This window comes from Vigna angularis, chromosome 5, assembly GCF_016808095.1.
Source record: "Vigna angularis cultivar LongXiaoDou No.4 chromosome 5, ASM1680809v1, whole genome shotgun sequence".
Classification (NCBI taxonomy): domain Eukaryota; kingdom Viridiplantae; phylum Streptophyta; class Magnoliopsida; order Fabales; family Fabaceae; genus Vigna; species Vigna angularis.
The window spans coordinates 33752760-33776101 of NC_068974.1; the positions used below are offsets into that span (position 1 = coordinate 33752760).

The 23342-nt window shown below is 31.4% G+C and overlaps 2 protein-coding genes and 1 long non-coding RNA gene across 3 annotated transcripts; 1 reads left to right on the forward strand and 2 right to left on the reverse strand.

Moving 5' to 3' along the window:
• Window positions 1–858: 858 nt before the first annotated feature.
• On the reverse strand, window positions 859–1729 carry LOC128196583 (uncharacterized). The gene is made up of 2 exons (XR_008249031.1): window positions 1605–1729; window positions 859–1499 (listed from the first exon to the last, which is right to left on the reverse strand). It is a non-coding gene; the product is annotated as an uncharacterized LOC128196583 (long non-coding RNA).
• A 14669-nt stretch (window positions 1730–16398) lies between these two features.
• LOC108322004 (alpha carbonic anhydrase 7) lies at window positions 16399–18606 on the forward strand. Its single transcript, XM_017553940.1, has 7 exons — window positions 16399–16486; window positions 16867–17087; window positions 17204–17310; window positions 17544–17646; window positions 17739–17912; window positions 18024–18077; window positions 18526–18606. The coding sequence occupies exons 1-7, from the start codon at window positions 16399–16401 to the stop codon at window positions 18604–18606; spliced, it is 828 nt and encodes a 275-aa protein (XP_017409429.1).
• Window positions 18607–19617: 1011 nt separating this feature from the next.
• Window positions 19618–21696, reverse strand: LOC108322013 (lysM domain receptor-like kinase 4). The gene has a single exon (XM_017553957.2). It carries the CDS (start codon window positions 21694–21696, stop codon window positions 19804–19806), a length of 1893 nt encoding a protein of 630 aa, XP_017409446.1. The 3' UTR covers window positions 19618–19803.
• Between the last annotated feature and the right edge of the window lie 1646 nt (window positions 21697–23342).

Genomic DNA, 23342 nt, shown 5'->3' on the forward strand with positions numbered 1-23342 from the left:
CTTCCTGCACCCTTACAAAATTCTATTCATACATGCATGGATTTTATATAGTAATATCCTAAAACGAAATTTACGCATATGTATACAGTATTTATTTGTATTGGAATAGCTTTTAAAATTAGATCTGAAATCAATTCAATTTAATGGAAAAACTTGTTTTCAAGTTTAAGTTTATATGGTCGAATTTCCTGTTTAGATTATATTATGAATGCCCTTAACCAAGAGGAACTATTAATAGTATTTTTAATATCAATTGAATGGTTTTATTGAAAGTAGATGGAGTGATTAACTGTGAAACATAGGGAAATTAACAAAACTAACATTATGATAAATTTTTACAGAATAATGAATCAAGGAATTCTCCTCATTTAGATTGACCAAATAATAGTTTAAAAAAAAAGCGAAGTTTTCACGACTAATTTGATTTGACGTACATTATTAACTCCTTTTAATTTAGAATTAACAAATCTGCTTTTCCTCACTTTATTTACTTTTCTCAAATTAAACAATTCTTCAATCCTTTATTTTGTTTGATAATTATTAAGTTTATCAACAATACAAACAATACGTTTTTCTTAATATTATTCATTTGTGGACACTTCCATATAGATTTAATTTTTTTTTCTCGCTTAATTTTTTTTGTCTGGTTTTTGTGTTAATTAAGAATATCTCTTATTTGACAGACAAAAATTACTTCCTTCCAAGGCTACACTGAAGGATTGGTTGTAACACACAATCTCTGTCAAGATGTTCAATCCTTAAACTTTTTCTGTCAGTTAATGGTTGTAACACATAATCTCAGAAATAATTAAGATGAATTGAAAGAAATGGTTGGAAGATTGACAATTAAACACAGAATTGATCAAACAAAGTCTTGTTTAATTATTTACTATCAGAACTCATTGATTAGATAGCTATGCTGAAGCAACAAATGCAGAGTTACCAACTCCACCTAAGTACATAAAACCACCAGGGTTTTCATCATAGGTTGCCCTAGTTCTTCCATCTAATAATTTCATAAACTAATTCATCTCAGTAACTCCTTGCATACATATATTATACATAACACACATAACTAGCATTCATTACTCATCAAACACTCCATGACTCATGCATGCATATATATATATATATATATATATATATATATATATATATATATATATATATATATATATATATATATACACAACAATATGATGCATCTGAGAAACATTTAATTTCCTCCCTGACCAGGTGTACCATAATCCTTCCGAGGTATGTAATGGTGATTAAACTCCTCACTCACAGTACGTTGGCCAGATCCTGGTTTTCCATACTCCTTTCGAGGGATTTGATGGTGACCACTATCATCAGATTTATTGCTCAGTTCTTCCTTCTGCAATTTCGTCATGAGTTTCTTCCTATCTCTAGCCTCAGAAGAGCTTGCCAGAAGCATCAACACTAGCACTGTAATAATCACAGCCTTCATTCTCTTCAACGCTAACCTGATCAATTTTCTTTAGCCATACACAAAAAAGGTTAGGCCCTACTAATTAAGAATATATAAGGTATAAAACACACACACATAAGAAACTAGCTGCATGTTCAGTTAATTAACTTACCAGAAGATACTATGCTATGAACCCTTTTGTGATCTTACGGGAAGAAGAAAAAGAAGAAGGTTGAAGCAGCTTAAATAGGGGCAGATGGAATGAAATGAAATGTGAGATAGGGAAATGGGAAGTCAGTTTCAAATAATAACATGGTGGGGTTGAAACCATTGACGTTGAGGAAAAGATTAAGTGCTATGGCCATTAAATTTGTTAATTAAGCAAATTTAATGATGATATGCTTGTCTGTTTTTCTATGTGGTTTAAATAGGGAAATTCCACCTAATTGAGGAGCATTAATTGGACATGTAGGTAGAATTAATTATATCATTGATTACTTTTCTTTCTTCTTTTCTTTCTTCTTTTCTAGTATTACTTTTTTTCTTTTTTTCAAAAATGTATATGGTCAGTTCAACTTGATTGAATGTTGTTGGGAAACACAACAAGTAGAATCATCATTTCAAATCTACCTCATTAAAATGACCAGCAATAAGAACGCTTTTACTGTTAAGGTTATTTTAATAATTTGTTATAATGATGTTTGTAACTAATGGATTGACGCTTGGAGAAATATGTGGTTTTGACGTTGATTGGATATAGGATATTTCGTGTTGATACACGTATAACGGACATTAATGCTTTGGTATAAGGAAGAAGAAAAAAAAAGAATTAAGTAAGAAATGAGTGAAAATAAAAAATTATTTGATTGAAAATAAACAAATAAATAATATTATAATTGATAAAAAATTTCACATATTTGTAGAAAAGAGAATTATTTTTCAACATTTACGCTTTTTCTTTGAATTATGTGCGTTAAATTAACAAGTGTATTAGCTTTTTTTCTCTCTTTCTTTCACATTGTACATGAAATCATACAAACTAAAATAGCTCTTCTAACTTTAGAAGAGAAGAAAGGTGTAACTAATTTGGTTAACATATATTTAATCTTGTGTGTTTTGATTAATTGAATTGTTTTTTTATAAATTCCAGTACGAAGGTTTTGTAGTTATGTTTTCAAAATTGAAATTTTGTTTTAGAATGATGTTATATTTGTTTTTTTGTAAAGAAGATACTACAATGCTGCACTATTTGAAATCTTTTTTGTATTAGTATGATACTTTGGGTGAGTTTCACTAAAAGTGACTTCTACACTATGTTTCACTATGCTTCTATTTATTTTGTTAGACATTTCAAGAAACTTTCTTCTTTACTAGTGCAACGAAAGGCTATTGCTTCGGTTGTTTTGGGTTTATGACCGCGGTTCCTGAACCGAGGTATATACAGGCGAGGCAAAAAGGGGTAACCTTTTTGTCTCGGTTCTGAACCGAGGCAATATGTGTGAGTTTTTTGCCTCGGTTGGTTTTGAACCGAGGCGGTAGATGCCTTTTTTTATTTTATTTTTTTTTTCAGAAAATGGGGACTTTTGCTTTTCAAAATATTTTCTTTTTCTTTTTTATTTGGGACAACGGAGGCGGCAACGAATGGCCAAAGGCGACGACAAACGGCTGAAGGCGATGATGAACGGCCGAAGACAGTGACGAACAACCAGTGTCGACGACGTACAACCAAAGGCGACAACGAACAACAAGTTCACGTGAGAGAAGTAGAGACAATGGCGACGATCGATGGTGGAGGCAGTGGCGACGACCAATGGTGGAGGCAGCGACAACGACCAACGGTGGAGGCAACAGTGACGACCAATGGTGGAGGCAACGACGACCGATGGTGGAGGCAGCAGCGACGACCGATGGTGGAGGCAGCGGCGGCGGAGCGAGTTGAGGATGGTGAGTCTGAGGTTAAGTTTGTTTGGTGGGAGTTGAGGATGGTGGTGGTGAGAAGGTTGTGGAAGGGGAGAATGAAAGGTTTGAAATTTAAAAATCGAAGAAGCTATTACCTCGGTTAAGTAGACAATCGAGGTAATAAGACTCTACTGCCTCGGTTCTAAAGCAACCGATGCCTAAACCTATCATAAAAAATTCAAAAAAAAATTATAAATGGCAAAAAAAAAAACTATAGGCATCGGTTCGCGGCTAAACCGAAGCATAAAGGTCTTATGACATCGGTTCAAATGAAACCGAGGCAGTAAAGGCTAACAAAATTGATTTGAAACGTTCAGATCCAGAGGTTGTCAACTTTTAGCAGGACATACTGCCTCGGTTCTGCACAGAACCGAGGCAGTAAGCCTATTTTGAAAAAGTTGGCAGGTGAAAAAGCTAATTTGCAGAAGAAAAGCAGAGTTTTTTTCCTCGGTTGGTCAGAGAACCGAGGCAGTATACCCTTTAGGCATCGGTTCCAATTGAACCGAGGCATATAAATTCGCAAAAATTACGAAATTGCCACCGTGTTTTGATATGCTTCGGTTTCAAAAAAACCAAAGCGTAATGTGCAAGTTAAAAACCTCTTTTTTTACTAGTGCTTGTAATAAAATATCTCTTCCTTTTACGTATTTGGAATTTTTGTGGGGCCTCCCAAGGCGTGGTTTTTTCAACCTTTATGATTGTATTAATCTTTGGAATAATCGTTGATGTTCTACCATTTGCATGTTTAAATTGACTAGAATTCCTTATCTTGTCAAAGTAAGATTACACTCTGTTGTTAGTTCGACTTGAATAGGTATTATCTGGAACTCTCCTTCTATTCTTGCAATTTTCTTCTTTGTATTTGGTTGTTTAGTTTATTTTATAGTCCTTTTCATAAAGTGGTTGTCATTACTCTAGTTATTTTGAATGTTTTAAAGGATGAGAAATTACATTAGATTTCAGGATGCAATTGTGTTTTCTTATGTTATTTTTCAAATTAAGGAGTTAGTGTGTATGGCTGGAAAATCTAAAAAGTACACGAGTAATACTATTTTTGATTTGTTGGTGCTAAAAGTTTTTTAAATTCAAACTATGGAGAGTAAGGTGGTTTCATTTGTGAACGTAATATGACAAGATTCATCTTTTAATTGGTTTAAGGTGAATGGTGTAGCTAGGGGTTGTCTTGATTTGGCTTAATGTGTTGGTATTTTTTTTAGAGGAAGTCAGCATGAATATGTGGATAACTTTTAAGCTTTTTAAAGGTACAAAGTTTTGTTTATGTGGGGTCATTTATGCTTTGGAGCATGCTTTCAAGGACATTGGTTGAAAATTGATTCTTCTTTACTTTGTCATTATTTTTTTTATCAACAAGTACTTCATTTGAGTTTTAAAGCGAAATGACATCGGTGTTTACATTTTTGTATGCATATACAATTCAAAGTTTTTCATGTTTTTTTGTTAAAGAAATAATTGTGTTGATAAGTTAATTAATTCGTTTTTATTTATAGAGAATAATATATGTGGTTTAATGTTTTACTTTTTATGTATTTATTTAGATTTTTTTTTCATATTAAGTATAGTTTTCTTATGTTTTGTGAATTATAAATTTTATTATGAATCTGATGTGATTTTACTTTGTATTTATTTATTTTATTTTATTTTTAATAAATTTTGATATAATAATAAATAATTGATGAATTTTTGGGTGTGAACATAATTAACATATTGCATGATAATATATAAGTATAGGACTTGTGATTTCTTGATACTATATGATTTTTTCACTTCACTCATTTTACAATTTTTATATTCAATACTTTAATTTATATTTTAATTAAATTACTTGATATATTGTTATTTGTTACGGTTACTGTAAAGATGTAGAAACACAATTGTGTCAAAACATCTATCACTAATGCAGAATTGGACTTTAACGTCACCCCGTAAACATCGGACCACAAAATAACCAACGTAAATTATTGACCGGTGGCATTTTCGTAAATAAGTGGGCATATAGACGTCTGTTAGGTGGGGCCCCGACGTCTATAATATTATAGACGTCGGGGCCCCGCCTAATAGACGTCTATATGCCTGACAAGTAGGTGAAAAGTCATTTTTTTCAGCCTCAGAGACGTTCGATCCCGCCACCCCGACGTCTATATTCAATTATAGACGTCGGTGTCCCTCCCAACGGACGTGTATATGTCTGACAGGTAGATTAAAAGTTATTTTTTTCCGCCGTGAGACGTCGGATCACGCCATCCGACGTCTAAATGGTCTGATGAAAAGTTGTTTTGGACGTCATATTAGTGAGGGCCTCGACGTCTAGGCCAGAATAGACGTCGGTTCAACTGGGGAGCCGATGTCTAGTTTGCTGTTAAATCATACATCAAACCCGCTGTTACGAGCACCACTTCATCGTCTTCCTTCTTGCCTTTTCTCTCCGCGGCCTTGCTTTTTCAGGTGCGTTTTTGTCTCTTTTGAACCGTTTAAACGTACTTTTATTCCAATTATATTAGTCTTTGCTTGATTATCTTTCACTTGAACCAATTAAAATGAGTTTTTGTTGTGTTTTGGTGCAATTTTTCTCGTGTCTTTGGGTAGCGTTGTACCACATTCTCTCTTTGCTAGTTTTCTCGTAAGAAAAACTTGCGTCTTTTGGATGTCTTATAGCATTTCAACCCAAAACTGAACTTCGGTCCTTGCCTAGTTCTATTGTCATCGTTCGTTTTCATTGGCGGTTTTAATGGAACTAGGCAAGGATCCAGATTCGGTTTTCGGTTAAAATGCCATAAGAGATCCAAAAGACGCAACCTTTTCTATGACGAAACTAGCAAAGAAAGAAGCTGCTACTACGCTACTCAAAGACACGAGCTGCAGTAGACGTCGGTTAATGCAATGTCCGACGTCTAAGGGGCTCCATAGACGTCAGACATTGCATTGTCCGACGTCTATGGAGTCCCTTTAGACATCGGACATTGCATTAACCGACGTCTATGGAGTCCCTATAGACATCGAGGTCATGTAGTAACCGACGTTTATAAAGAGACGTCAGACCTGTTTGAGTCCGACGTTTGATTAACGTCACCCACAAAGACGTCGATTCTGGAGTTGACGTTAAAAGGCCAAAATAACATACTTTAAATGCTCTTTCTACACTAGTGTATTTTTCTATAAGCATTCGTAAAAAATCTCAAAGCCTTTGATAGATTATACATTTATGATAATATGTAAAAGATGTTGCTGTCTTAAATATTCTCTGCTTGTATATGTGACAACTTTTTTGTTTCCTACCACAATTATAAAGTTGACTTTATTTTTTTTTCATTATCTTAAAAAGTCGTTTCATAACCATAATCTTAACATAGAGGGATGATCATTGAGGCTTTGTTCACTTGAATGTATTTGGGAAGAGTGATTGAGAGGATTTGAAGATAAATCTTTTTGTTGTTTATTTGAGTGAATTTGGAGGTAAGTGAGTGTGGATTTGGAAGTAAATTTTTTTAATCTGTCACATCAATCAAATCTTACACTAATTCTCACAAACGTTGCTTCCAAATTCAATCTCACTTACTTCCAAATTCACTCAAATAAACAACAACAAAATTTATCCTTAAATCCTCTCAAATCCACTCAATCACTCCCCCCAAATCCATTCAAGTGAACCAAGGGTTTAGGGGCTAGGTTGCCATAGCCCCCAAGTTTTTTTAAAAAATTTTGAAATTATATATAGGAAATTTTCAAATTTCTTTTAAATTCTATAAATTATATATTAGAAATTAGTGAAAATTAAATTAGGTATTTTTTTTATTTCTTTTATAAAACACAACATGTTAATAAATAATAAAACATAAAGTTTAATATAGTAAATAATAAAAATATTTATTATGATATTTTTTTATTTTCTTTTCTAGTTTTTAATTTTATTTGACATACATATCTCTCACTCTCGTTTTTTTTTTGTTTTTGAAGAAAAATAAAATTTAGACACAAACTCAATTTTTGGTATCATTTCTTATTTGTTCTCTTTTATTTTTGGAAGAAAAAAAGATAACTCTTTTGTCTCACTTGATAATGAAATATTAATTTAATAGTTAATTTTTTTTTATTTCATGAATCTTTTGTATGTTATTTCTTTTATGAATATAGAATTTGTTTTAGTAAAATTTCTATTTTTACCTGGGAAAGTTTGTTTCCCATCTCTGCCACCGTGAGAATGGTTTTCTCGAAATTTCATTATTATCAAAAAGACGTTGTTTCCTAGGAATGAGATCGTTTAAAAAGTAAACCAAACATGAATAATATTCTCAAGAAATTCCTGAAAAACTAAAATTTATACTTTACCAAATGCTTCCTTTTTATATAATTATTTAAATAATTTATAATAAGATATTTAAATATGAGATAAATATATCCTTTAATAGACATTTACGTCTTTGTCAAACATGCTTAAAATTTAAAATGATAAATAGGTAAGGTTTTAATATATTTAAACAAATTTATTATCATTAGTAGTGGTATTAAATATATAATTATATGAATTTAAATTGGTCTATAAAATTATAATTTTAAATTACAATTGCATTGATCTTTTTATGATTATGGAACCCATTGTTATGGAAACAATGTACACATCTTGTATATAGGTTGGAGCACCTAAAATACTTTAAAAAAATAATATATATATATATATATATATATATATATATATGTTTATTTTTTTGTTGATAAAAGAATAGTTATAATTTTTAATAGTCTAAAATATATATGAAATTTTTAGCCAAACAAAAAATCTAAGCTTAATTTATTTTCTAAAAGATATCGATTTGGATATGATATAAGGTAGATGACTTCCATCAAACAATCTAATCTATTTTCTCAAAACCTCGTTTTGTCGCGATTCGCCAGTATAGTGAAAGTATCATCCACGATCTTTAAAAGTATGCATAATCAAAAAGTTTCAACCAACTAATATAGAGGCAATCAGAAAAAAATGTGATGGGATATTCCTGGTGACAAGACAAGAGATATGGTTCTCTATTTAATTTAATTAATTAAACAATTCTAATTTTTCTTATAATATTATTCTATACCTTTTATTGTAGATATCAAATGCAATTTATATATGTGTTGTGTGACATCCCAAAATATACGATATGCATATATAATAAAGACGTTATCGTATTATAATAATAAAAAGCAGTTGGAAACATATAACTGAATATTGAGAATTACAGTCACCCTTAAAATGCTATGAAGTCAAAGCTTGAGGTACTAGAGTATTCCAAAATGCCATGAGTTCTACATATTAAAGTTTTTCAAAATACATAAGTTAAATTAAAGAGATCCTAATGAAACTAGGATTCATCGTCATCTTCCTCCAATGCTTGCTCCAGGGGCACCTCCTCGACATCTGCTCTCATCCAAGTGGATGATCATTGCAAGAGGAAACATACACAAACATAGCACGAACACAAACAAGCAAGGGTGAGCTAATTATATAAAAAGCATACAATATGACAATATGTGCATGCAAGAGTTAACTTCAATCAAGCAAGATAAACACGCATCTTAACATGTTGAGTACTAGACTTGACTCGTCCGGACTTTAGAATGATAGTCGAGTTATGGCGGGTCTTGCACTCGTGGTGGCTTATGAAACTTGGGTTCCCCCACCCTACCACACTTACGAGGTTAGCCTGTTCCGGGCCTTGAGGCATACCGGAAGCCCCCAAGATTAAGACCTCCTGCTACTCCTCACAACATGGTTCAATCCCCTCTACGTGAGAAGAAACGCCATTGGAGTTTCAGGATGACCCCAAGACTGAGCTCCTACTCTCATTCTAAACATTAAGAATCTCACCAAGAGATTCTACACAGATGGAACTTGGTTTACAACTTGGATCATCTTTCCACCACTTTATAACCATACACTTGTTGCTACAATTCACATACTTATTTGAATATCACAATACAATACTATGGATGCAAAAGAATGCTTCACCAACAACCAAAGAGCACACTAATCAAACGCAACACAAGAGAAAATTTAGAGCACTAGACCCAGCACTCGTCGCACAGTGCACCACCCTCGCAGGGTGAGACTGGCGCTATTCGCATAGCGCACCAGCCGAGCTCGCCTTGCGAATTAAGTCTGAATAAGTATCAGACTTTCGGTCTCTCGCATAGCGCACCCAGGACGCTGTGCGAGAGCCTAGACAGAGACCAACCCCTCTAAAACTCTCGTTATGCGCCCCACTCGCCTTTCGAATTAAATGGGCAGTGGTTCCAGACCACCACCAGTCGCATAGCGACAGGATCCGCCAAGCGAATCCACAGACAGAGAGCAACACCCTCTGGTCATTCGCACAATGCACCAGCTCGCACAGCGAATGAATCAGACAATGAGCACCCACTACAGGGTCTCGCTATGCGAGACAGCTCGCATAGCGAGTCTGCATAATCTGCAGAACGTGAATTCTGCAGTTTCGTGCAACTCACACCCCTTCAACCAATTTCAACCCTCTTTCCCAACTTCTAAGACCAGTAATTCCTTATATGAACCTAGTTAAACTCGTCTAGATGAATTTTAACAATTATACAGTGATTCTAAAGTGATTTAGGCTTGAATTCAGTTCTAACACATCAATTCCTATGACTTAGTGGCTCCAATCAAATTTACCATTTCTAACTTGTTTTAGTCTAATTTTATGATCCTAACAGGTCACCTTAGACCCATTTAAGCTACCCAAACAATCCAGTTTCTCTTAAGACTTCAATTGCCCAAATTCACTACTCCACTTCCCTCAACCTGACCTAAAACAATACCCGAACCCCAAACTTCTCATCTAAATAGCTCAACAACCAGTTCTAGCGATCAAGTTAAATCAAAACAGATTAAAATCATTACATTACAACATACACAGGCTCTATAGTGTAATACATGAAACTTAGGCTACTAGACTTAACGTTCAAGCAGAAGAACATGCTTACATCAAAGTTCAACATACATGTGAATCACACAATGAATTAAAGCATATAATCAGCTCCCCTTACCGTGGTGGTTACAAGTAAAGCACTACTCAGAACAATAGCAAAACCCCAACAGTGCCTTACACAACCAACACACAGTAAGACCTTACAATCCACCGTCCAAAACGAAAACTAATCGGATGGATGGGAAGCTCTCAACTCCGTGAGCGAAAGGATACCACCTATTTGACAATGCAACAATTGAAATTTGTGTAAGGGTAGAGAGAAGGCAGAGCAAGAAGAAGAAGATCGAGTTTAGAGAGAGAAGGAGAAAGGTTGACTAATGAACTCAGAGTTGAAAAATAAAATCCCTTCTAAAGTCATGGTGTTCTTAGTTTCACGGGTCTGGCTGCCTCAACATAAGGTCCAATAGCCCTATATTTTTCAGACCCTTACATGTTGAATATATTTACCTTTTTATGTAATATTTTCTTTATAAAAAAGTTATTTTTGTATAAATTTAAATAAATAATCACATTATTTTCTATTTTTTTAATTGTGATATTAACTCATTATTTATTTTCAAATTGAAATATGACCTGCATTAACATTACTTGTGAATTTATGCTATTGAATTATTTTTATTATTGGCAAAGAGAAAGATATAATAATAAATAAAGTATATGGGTATTCAACTTATATACGCATCAAATGTAGTTACAGATTTGTGACAGAGTACATAGTCTTAAAAGATTAGTTTAAAAAGAGAAAGGAAACTCTTTCACATGTGGACATAACAAGTATCATGATCTTATTTTGAAATAACAAAATCAACGTCTAAATTCTTATTCAGTATATTTTCTATAACGTTTGTGTGTTTAAATTGATTTGAGGGGATAAAGAAAGATAAAAATGAGGAAAAAAATAATGAAAAATAAGATTGTTTAAACTAAAGAAAAAAGAGTGTAAATTGAAGAGAAATGAAAAAAAGTTTTATAAAAAGTTGTAAATGATTTAACTGGTCTAATAGATAAAAAATGTTTTAACTAATAAAATTATAATATAATAATTGTATTCTTATAGCTAAAATAAAATTTAATAATTTTATATTAATTAAAATAAAATATGAGTTATTATTTAAGATAAAATATTATTTAATGAAACGAATTTAAAATAAAATGTAATTGGTTATAATTAAATGAAAATAAAATATGAGTAATTAGTTTAAATAGAAAATTATTTTAATTGACGAAATTAACTTAAACTAATTTTGTTTAATTATAATTTTATTATTGATATAATCAATAATAATATTATTATTTATTATAATTAGTTTTTAATATTTTTATTAATATTGAATTTATATATTACTATTATTAATTTTTTTATCACTTATTATTATTATATTATCATTATTATTATTTTATTATCATTATTATTATTTTATTATATGTAATATAATCAATTTATATATTTTTAGTCTAATTTGTTCAATTTGATCTTTATTTTGTTTTCGTATTCAATCAGATTTCAATTTTTGTTAATTTTCTTTAATTTAGTAATTTTTACTAACAGTCTAAATAATTAATAGTAAAGTGTAAAGCATGATCAATTACCATTACATGACACTTCATCTTCTTCTTTTCTTCATACATTTTTAGCACAATAAAACATACATTACCTTGAAGCTAGAATTTCTAAAAGAAATTATTAGTGATTGGAAATATATATAATTATTGAAATGTTTTTTCAAATGTATCCATGTATAGGAATTATGATTTTTTTTTCACAAACACCTTTTTTCAAAATTTAACGCATAAAGATAAATGTAAATAAATGTGCTTAATTTTAGCAATTGTTAAATTTTTGTTAACTAATTAAAAATCACCCCAAATAAATTTTTTTACTATAAACTTTTTATATTGTGATTTGTTTTCAATTAAATTATAAATGTGATATTTAGAGTCTAATGAAACAATGACAGCACATATAGGGTAAAACAAATTTATAGTCAGTTATTAGAAAAGTCAACAAGCTTATATATGATCCAAATAAAACATGACTTTCTCTCCCCATATTTTAAGTTCAACGTATTTTCTTATAAAAAAAATATTAACAAACTTTTATTTATCAAGACCATTGTAATATTTCTTTTTCAAATTAAATGGTTGAAAGACATACAAAGTACAGAAACAAAGCAAACATTCTTTATTACTAATTACAGGCATAAGGTATCCAATGAAGCATCACATATATGTAGCTGTGTTATGAATACCAACCCCAGAACTTCATGCATACCAATATTGACATGAGGTAATATAGGATTTGCATCATATAAATGACACCTTATAACGTAGTTCCAACCAATTCTTTCATGCATTGTGATGCATGTATTCAACTTAGTACTTATAAATAGTATCAACGTACACATACATATAACATATCAAGAAAAATATTTTTTTAACAATTTTTTTTATAATTTTTTTACAACAATTTATATAATAGTTTGTGATTGATCCGTTTCAAATATACAGACCAATCAAATAATAACACATAATCTATTGTCAAAAAATTGTTAAAAAAATATATATAATACGATGATCCAACGTATCAAACTTATCAAGTGCATCACTACGCAACAATTATACAACAACTTAGTACTTAGTAATAATACCAACGTACATACATATGACATATCAAACATATTAACTGCAACACTACACAACAATTATACAACCATTTATATATATATATATATATATATATATATATATATATTTATATCAGATATATCAGATATAAATGTATATATAAGATGTAATCCTTGATGTTCTAAGCATTTCCTCCGGGACCAGATTGACCAAAGTCCTTGCGAGGGATGTCATGATGACTACTGACTGTGCGTTCGCCTGGTCCACCTTTTCCAGGACTTTCATGGATAGTAACATCACTATAGCTGTTCAGAGGGATTTGATGTTCAACATTATTACCATTGCTGTGTTCTTGCATGTTATTGTCCACCAAACTCATCTTATTCATAGCCATACAACAACTTGCAACCATCAGTGCAATTACTACCACAACTCTCATTCTCATATTTCTTCCTCACTCTCTGCATAATTAGTCACTTTAATTAGCCACACACAAAAAAAGTACGAAAGTTCATGACATAAAAGCGTGTATATTTACACACACACACACACTCTCTCCGGATGCATGTTAAATATGATGAGGGAAATAAATAAATTGTTGTAAACAACAGCACAGTGCGTATGATTTTAAATGAAGAAGACGAAGAGAGAAATAATGAGTGAGTATAAGCTTAGGCATAAAACTAATTGTATTTTTGATTTTGGAAAAACAAGATGTGTATTAGTTTAGTAAACGCACCAGATATAGGTGGATGCTAGGGCTATATTTGCCTTTGAGATTTGTATGATCTAACATGAAGAAAGAAGAAGGTTGGAGCTACTTAAATAGGGCATAGCTAAGCACGGAATGATAATGGTAATATAGTGGTGGGGTTGTCTCAAATGACGTGTGAGGCAATATTAAGTGCGATGCCCATTGAAATTGGTGACCAAACAAATAAAATGATGACATGTTTTGTCCATATTTCTATGTGGTCTAAATAGAGAAATTCCACCTAATGCTAGGGCATTCGCAATATAGGTTATAGTATCTAATTTGGTATGATGTTTTTTTTTTTTCGTTTTAATGGTATGCCCAACTTGCTTGGATTGTGGGAAACACAATGAGGTGAATAATCATATCAAATCTACCCCAAGGAAAGAAAAAGTGGAGTAGAATTTAAACTGTTATGCTTTGAAACAGTGTAAGAAATGTCTATTTAGAAAAATTAATTTGAACAAATATATGTTTGGAATTAGTGTCTAAAATGGTTATTAATTAATTAATTAAAACTCAATTTAGATATTAATTTTTTTGACAGTCAAAATTTTGATATCTAATATTATTGATCAATAGAATATAATTCACAAAATAATTATATATTTTTTATTATAAAAATTATATTAAAAATTAATAATTTTAAATTTATAAATTGGTATATAAATTAATCACTATAATAACTAATTATGTTATTTTTCTTTAAAATTGCTTGTTATTTAAGAATTTTTTTTATTTGTAGAGAGTTCCCATATCAATCACTCCACACAATCCAAAGACATGTTAAAAGTAAGTCTGATTTATATATACTAGAAATTTTAAAATTAGGTTATTGAATGCAATATTTCTCATTTAATTAGTCGTTTAAGAAACCATTGTCATGCTAAAAAAGTTTAGAAGTTTGAAAAAAGGACTCCAAGAGATGATTATCAGTGATGAATTCTTACAAAGAATATAATGTGGATAATGCACAATTTGTGAAAGAAACCTTTTAGAATGATAGTTGATGGATGAAGGTTGATTATCTAGTTGTTTTTACTGCCCCTATTTTTTATGTTCTCAGGAAAGCAAATACAGATATATGGTTACTATCTTCATTTAGTTTATGAAATGTGGGATTCAATAATTGAAAATGTGAAAAGTCTACCAAGATGAAAGAAAGGTAGAAGTTGAACATTCATCTTTTCTTGAGACAGTAAACTCAATAATAATTGATTGTTGGACTAAGAGTAACACATATCTTCATTTTCTTGCTCATTCTTTAAATTCAGAGTAATTATATTATTAATTTATTTTATTATTACATTTTTTGTATATGTCTTCTTTATAATTATAATATTATTTAATTTATGTTTATGTATTTTTAATATTGTAGATATTATAATCATGAATGATTTTCACAAATACGAGTTTTCACATCATATCTCATATCAAGAAATGTTTTATGAGGTACTTGATGATATTGATGTAAGGATATAAGTAAATATAGAGTTTGCAAACTTTTTGTGAAAGAGAAGATTTTGCATATGCAGACTTTTTAAAGGATAGAAGTAAAATAAATGTAAAATCATAGTGAATTGTTCACGGATCTCATGCACCAACACTTCAAACGATAGCTCTTAAATTACTTAGACAACTTTGTTTTTCTTCTTGTTGTGAAAGGAATTGAAGTATCTATTTTTTTATACATTGTTTGAAAATAAATAAAATGACACTTAAAAGGACAAAAAGATTTAGTATTTATCCATAGTAATTTTCATCTCAATAAACTCCTCAAAATATAATGAAAGGAAACTAAATTGTGGATGACTTTTTAAAGAAATCTTTACGTTGTTAGTTTATCTCTTGCTGAACCAAAATTAGAGAATGTATTTTTCAGTAAAGATGAACAAATATGAAAGTTAAATATATGCTTCCATAAGCTTTTCTTTTATTAGATTTTTTTATAAATGTTTTTTTTTGTATTATCATGTATAATTGGTATATTTTAATATATATCGTCGTGTTCGTGTTCTATAATTTTACAATTTAGCCGCATTTTCGTGTCCATGTCCATGTCCTATTCGTGTTTGTGCTTGCTACGGCTGGTTTTAACTTTTACAGAGTTTTTTTTTTTTCGTTCTGTGATGGACTGTTAGCCAAATTACATCGTTTCAAAACTCCAAAATAGTGCATAAGATAATGTAATAAGCACGGCTTTAGTCAAAATAAGACTCGTCATCTTAAAAGTGAGTGAATTCATTTTTCCAGAAAAGCAGATATTTTTGGAAATTAATTAACTGAAGCACAAAATGCTCCATAATTAAGGACACGACACGTGCATGTACAAACGTCCATGTTTAAACCACACATATGTTGTTGGTAGAAAATGGAAAATTCTTGTTGGTCTCTAAAATTGCTAAGATACAATGCTAAAGATGTAAGTGTCTCTATTGACGTCAAAGTAATGGTTTTTTTCACATTTCAATATCCTTCACCCTTTCTATATATTCCAAGTTTCTAAATTAACTTTCGTACCCTGTGGTTGTCTTTAAATATAGCACGTTTCTGATCTTTCTCTGCATCATTCCACATTCAATTACATCGATCAAATATCATAGCAAAAGCTCTCAAACGTGTTGAGTAAAATGGAAAATCTTACCAAACAGGCTTTGATTTGCAGTTTATTAACAGCACTTGTTTTGTCATCATGCCCAATAACAATGTCTGAAAATGGTGAGCTTTTCTTTTTCTGGTTTAATTACTTTCTCGTTCTTAATTGCATGAATGCATGCATGCATGCGTCAACAAATTGAAACGAATTGAAAGACACTTAACATCACGTACATACATAAAACACACATTGTTTCTGGGTTTCTGATAGATTGAACTTATTTCTAGGGTTACCAAAATATAGGGCAGAATGTTAAAAAGTTTTTAGACTTATCATTCATATCATTGAGAGGAGAGAAGGGTCTACATTGGCCCCACCAGCGCCCTTCTTACATAAACATAAAAGAAACATTATAAAAACTTAGCAATTTCTTCTCATAAGATTAAACCTGTTTTAGATCTTTCATGGTAAGATTTTTTAACCGTGATTTATTGTTTGGTAGCACATTCAGAGGACGAGTATACTTATGATATAAATAGCAAGACAGGACCAGATCACTGGGGAGAACTAAAACCTGAATGGAACCTATGCAAGAAGGGATCCATGCAATCCCCAATTGATTTCTCCAATGATAAGGTTAAAAAAGAAACTAATTTGGAAGAACTTCAAATCAACTATAAACCATCCAAAGCAATTATTAAAAATAGGGGAACTGATATCAAGGTTAGTCAATACCAGAAATATTTAATTATATTTGCTATTGAATTATTATCTAATTAAGTATTTCATAATTTCTTTTGGTTTACCAATTTTGTTTGAAAGTAATTTTTTGTGAATAGGTGGAATGGAAAGGGAAGAAAAGCAATATAAAAATTAATGGAACTAAGTATACACTTTTACAGTCTCATTGGCATTCTCCCTCTGAACATGCCATAGATGGCACAAGGTATATACTTAATATATATTCTGATATATGTCCAAATATCAAGGTATATTACATAAACTAAAATTCTAGTTTTGATTAGAAAAACAGCATAAAAAATGAATTTGACACTGTGCATGTAAGTTTTATTCCTTCAAACACTCACCAGAAAGATTTATTTACCCTCATAAATTAATTAAACCCTAAAAATATAAAAAATTTAAGTATTTTAACTGAATACACACCATTACTTTCAGGTTGGATCTAGAGTTGCACATGGTGCACCAAAGTCCATCAGGACAACTTGCAGTGGTTGGAATAATGTACAGAGCTGGAATAGCAGATCCTTTCTTGTCATCGGTACATTGATTAAAGATGTCATAATGTGTGGATGTCTGTGTTTATGAGTAAACCCTAAATTTCTTATATATACTTTTGCACATCTTTTCTAGTTAAAGGAAGTCTTAGAGGCCCTTTCTGATAAAACTGGAGCAGAAAGAGAAGTGGATGAACTGGATCCTAATGTGGTTATGGAACGCGAAAGCGCAGCATTTTATTACAGATATATTGGTTCTCTGACTTCTCCTCCATGCTCGGAGAATGTTATTTGGACCGTCTTCAGAGAGGTCAATTTGCTAACTAATTCATCATTCATCATTTAGCAGTATTTCCAAAATTTATGCTATGATTTTCCTTCAAATATATATATACTCAAATGAATCTTTGTTATTCATCAGGTGAGATCAGTTTCTCAGGACCAAATCAAATTGCTTCAAGAGGCCGTTGAAGATGTAAGTAACTATACTTTTTATATATATACATTTTAGAATTCAAATATAAGTTTAAGTTTTATATAAAGTAAAAATGATAAAATTATGTGTATCGTATAAACAATAAATACATTTATCTTGCGGTTTTGAATTGAAATTAACATTAATATTTTATATGTGAATTGGACATGGTATATTTTTGATGAACATGTTAATTATGTTAAGATAAGTCAAATGTTCGGTTAGTTATAATTTAAGTATTATTATAATTTATATAAATATTATTTCTTTAATAGACGAAGAATCACACTAATCTCTTCACTAATACGTTAGAATTTTTCTACAGGTCGATTCATCTTTAATATCATAAATAATAGTTGGTCTTGATATCAATGAATTTGTTCAAACTCAACAGTTTTTACAGGATTATTAATTATGCTTTAAACTTTACTTGCACTTTAATTTGCAGCATGCAAGTTCCAATGCACGACCACTGCAGAAATTGAACAACCGCTTAGTGCAGTTCAATGATCCCGCAGTTAAAGATTAGTGTGTTTCAAGGCATTGACGAGGACAACTATATTATTGATCAGATTTTGATTTCAAATTTTGGTGGGCGAGTGATTTTTCTCATGCACTTGGTCTGTTGTTATTTTCTGATGTTTATTTCATGTAATTTAATTTTAATTTTGTTCCTGTGCATTAAAATAAATTCGGTTTTTCATCCTTATCGGAATCACCGGAATCAGACATATGTACATGATGTTCTTTGATGTATATTATTGGGACCAAGAGTTTGGCAGTGCTTACATTATAATTTGAAAAGGTGAAGAACATTTATCTTTTTATTCTTATTCTGATTAATTACCACAAATTATACTGATATAACTCATGTTGATGGTTATGATATCAATATTTTCCAATAAAATATTATTTCTAATAATCCAACTATTAATAAGGTCTAATTAATGTTATATATACTTTTTAAAACAATCAAAATCGGCTGTAAGTCAAGTTCATTTCTTAAATTGATGCGCATAACGTTGGGCTTAGTGAAGGCCGGTCTATTTCTTGTTGTGACTGTAAAATGCTTTTACATTATGTACCCCGTAATTTCTTTACACACTCAACAAATTTTTGAAAATCACTGTTTTGCCCTCTAAAGAATTGACTTCCGCGATGTATGTATAGGAAATTTTCCGCAACAGGCTTTTCAAAATTTCCAGAATAAGATTTTGGGAACGAAATTTCTAAAACAGAATTTCTAGAATTAAATTTTTGAAACGCATGAAACACATTCTGCAAAAGATTTTCTAAAACAAATTTTCTGAAACGTATATAATGTCATCCAGAGTAATATGATGCAGTAGTGAAGGTATTTGAGTTTTTTTCTATTATTGTGGAAATGCAATTAGTAATTGTTGGGGGAAGAAAAAGCAACAGCCGTGTAAAATGGCATCTGCTTTTCTAGTGTCCTCCAAAGACTAAGTGCTCAGGTGATGATGATTCATCTCTGTTCAACGACAAAGATTGGTGACATAACTGAAGGCCAATTCAGAAATGACAGCAAAATCTTTTCATTATTTACTTTACAAACCAAAGCAATTCCTTGCATATGTAGCTGTTTCAATGTCTATTACTATTTAATAAGTACAAACAAGAGAGGCAAGTAGCAGAACTCATGAGGTAATATAACAGATATGACTTTTCTCACATTTCACAATTAGCAGCTTAGCACATATTTTGGCTAAACCATTTTTGCAAGGACTTTCATGATATCATCCATACTTGGCCTATGCAGAGGATCATCTGCCACACAATCCTTTGCCAGAAAAGATAAACATAAAGCCTCTGGAAGAGAGTAATCCTTCAGATTAGGATCCATGAAACTCCATAACCCTTCAAAACAACCACCTTCACTGGCCTCCCCCAACAAGAATCCCAGGGAATCTTTCATTGCTTTTCCATCAAAATTCTCCCTTCCTGAGATCAGCTCAAGCAATACAACCCCAAATGCAAAAATGTCAACTTTTTCAGAAACTGACCCATGCGAGAGGAACTCTGGTGCCACCAATCCTTTGGGAATCTCGACACCATTATTGCTTTTGCTGAGTGTGGCACTGGCAGCCAATGCCCTTCCAACATCTGCCAGTTTACCCCTACAGTCAGCTGTTATGAATATGTTTCTGCTACTGACATTCATGTGAGCATAGGAAGGAAAAGAACAGCAATGTAAATAGTAGAGACATGTCGCAATATCAAAGGCAATTTGTGTCCTTTTGTACCAGTTTAGAGGATTGCATCGATCAGATAAGCAGTCCCTCAAGCATCCATTCTTAGGCAACTCAAACACTAAATAAGACCATGAATCATTGCTCTCACCATAACAAACACCAAGCAAGTTCACAATATTAATGTGGTTGATCTTAGAATGTAAATCAATCACCTTTCGTGTATCTTCCAACCTCATCCTCTTCACCATCACCTCAACATCATTGACTCTGCCCTTATATACAAAGTCACCTTCGCTACTGATGTTGTTTTCTTGACTGAAATTCTTGGTTCCCTTCTGGAGCTCCTCTATGGTGTAATTGAGTAAGTAGTACTTTATTCCAACAAGAAGATCCGGGGACAGGCACCAAGTTGTATTGCTTTTACCCGTTTGAGTGGATATCTGAGAGCTTCTAGTTGGCGACCACAAAGTGAGGGAGTTGGTCGGACTGAAGGAATGAACAACTTCAATTTTTCTCAATCTCTTTATGTAAAATCCACTAGCAAGCAATGTTATGAGCAGCAAAAATCCGATAACACACCCTGCAATGTACAAATGGGATGGTTTTATGTATTGTTGTGACTTGTTCACTGGATTTGTAGGAAGAAAACCTGGAGGTGGAGAAGGAGAGTCAGGAAGATCAAGTATTCTGATTGGACCATCCTCTAATGGAACTAGAACAACTGTGTTAGGATAAACAGTTGACATGGAATTCAAGTTATTGACTGCATAAAACTCTCCTGGTGAGATTTGAAATTTTTGACTCACTTTGTCAGGATCATCTTCTGCTATAAGAGGGTACGTGACAAGGTACTTCACCTTCTTGCTCCAGGTGGAATTCTCACTGTCAGGACAAACACACATGAGAGGTACATGAAGCTCAGAACCAGCTTCTGGTTCATTACCTTGTGAGAGGTTTTCCTCAGCCAGTGTGAGACGACTTAGCAGCCCTTCAAAAACACCACAAGCAACCTCGGAAAAAGTTGTGTTGTCAAGGACTCTATAGCTTAAACTGGTTTGATAATACGTTCCAGAGCAGGTACAATTAACAGGAATAAGCACCTCCTTACCTTGTCTGAGTACAAGGGACAAAGAGGAAGATACGAGGTTGTTCTTTAGAAGCACCTCATCAGAGCTCTTGTTGAAGAGCTTTGAGACACTAGAAATGGTGTTGAAATTTTTGTTAGCTCTATACACCACGAATGTTTCGCATGAATCCTGCGTTGACTTGCAGCTGTACCTTGTTCCTAGCCCAATTTCATTTGAAGTACAATTGTTTTGGTTGTAAGCAGAGCACAGACCTAAGCAAATCCAAGCAACAAACCGCAGATAAAGCATAATTTTGTGGACAAGTACAAGACTTCCCATGAAGAGATTTCTCAGTCGTCACTGGTATAATGTTACAAAGAAAAATGCAGTGGAACAAAAGAAGAGGATGCAAAATCAAAGTGATAATATATTAGATCACTCTTGAGCTTGATTCATTAAGGGTATTCTTATGACTATGATCAATGAATGAATTACTTGGCTAGCCTCCAAATGAATATGACATTAGAGTTTGTCAACATGCGTGGTCAAATGCATAAATGTGGAAGAAGCCGGCAGAAAAATCAAATGGCTACTTAAGACTAAACTTTAATATTTTGTGTAGTTGTTTCATGTTCTTTGTTCTATTCCTTTCTACTTGTTTCTTACCAAACGTATTCAATATCTTATGTGTTGTTTGTCACTATGTCAGAAACTTGGCCCTTCCTCTCATTCACACACGTTGCAGATTATCAATCAGCCAATCAATAATACTTTAAATATGCCAAACCAAAACCCAATTGCCAGAAAAATACTAACTGCACAGTGATTTTATTCTTATCAGATCAACTAAAAATTGCACAACATTTTAAATACAGGTTATGATATCTCTTTACGATGGAAAGTATTGAAATAATTACTGGCCTAAATATATTTGGTTGGAACTAGTTCAGTGCATGTCTCGTTAATTGATTTTAATGGATTGAGTTAGGTTTAAAATCATATTTATTTTAATGATTAATGATATAGCGTCAATTTTCAGATTTTAATATTAACTTTTTCTATCGTCAATTGAGAGCGAAGAAATGACTATTATAAGAAGAACAATAATAAAAAAGACATTGATAATAATTTTATAATTAATTTAATTTTGAAATAGCGAACTTTTGGTTTTGTCATAAAAACGGAGAAATCAACATAATTCTTTTTATAATCATAGTTGAAAAGACTATAGTTACAATTTTATAACTAATTCAACTTTGGAATAACACAATTTTATAGCTTCAATTATAGTTATTTATATAACTAATTCCTTAATAACAATGAGAATTTAGTTGTATTATCTTTTATGTATATATTTAGTTCTATTGAATAAAAGATATTATAATAATAAACTCCTGTATTATAATTCCGATAATTTAATTGCATTAAAATATTTCATAGATTTTTATGTGTTTATATTAAATAATAAGTTGGTAGTAAAATACTTGAACATCAATATCAACCACTTTAAGTAAAATAACTTTTTAAAATGAAAAAAAAACAAATTTTAGAGAATAAACATAATCAATAAAAATGAAATAGCAATTTATTTTTTAAAAAGTCTAAAATTATAATCATATAATAACATAATTTTGCTAGAAAATATAAATTTATTTATATAATAAAATTTCTTTGTATCGTTAAAGAGTTAGTTTCGTAAAATAGAAAATACATATTTAGCAAAAAAAAATTCAAAAACAAAAAATGAGGTACATATAAGCATAAACAAAACCTTAAAAAAGAATCTGTTCCTTAGTTATATTAAATCAATGACAAAAGCATTCAACAATGACAAGTTTTAAAGTTTAAAAAAGTATTATAAAAGATTTTATATTACTGACTTTTTCATTTCTACATTAAAAAAGTGATTATAAAAGAATTTGATACTGGACCAAAATCTGAAATTATTTGAACGGTAACTCATTTTAGCGCGACGGACGGTCCGT

Excerpts from the sequence above, each read along its gene's own strand:
- LOC108322004 (XM_017553940.1), top strand. The coding sequence starts at position 16,399 with ATGGAAAATCTTACCAAACAGGCTTTGATTTGCAGTTTATTAACAGCA. Across the intron at positions 16,487-16,866 it reads AATAACAATGTCTGAAAATG|CACATTCAGAGGACGAGTAT; the intron begins GTGAGCTTTTCT and ends ATTGTTTGGTAG. Across the intron at positions 17,088-17,203 it reads ATAGGGGAACTGATATCAAG|GTGGAATGGAAAGGGAAGAA; the intron begins GTTAGTCAATAC and ends TTTTGTGAATAG.
- LOC108322013 (XM_017553957.2), bottom strand. The coding sequence starts at position 21,696 with ATGGGAAGTCTTGTACTTGTCCACAAAATTATGCTTTATCTGCGGTTT.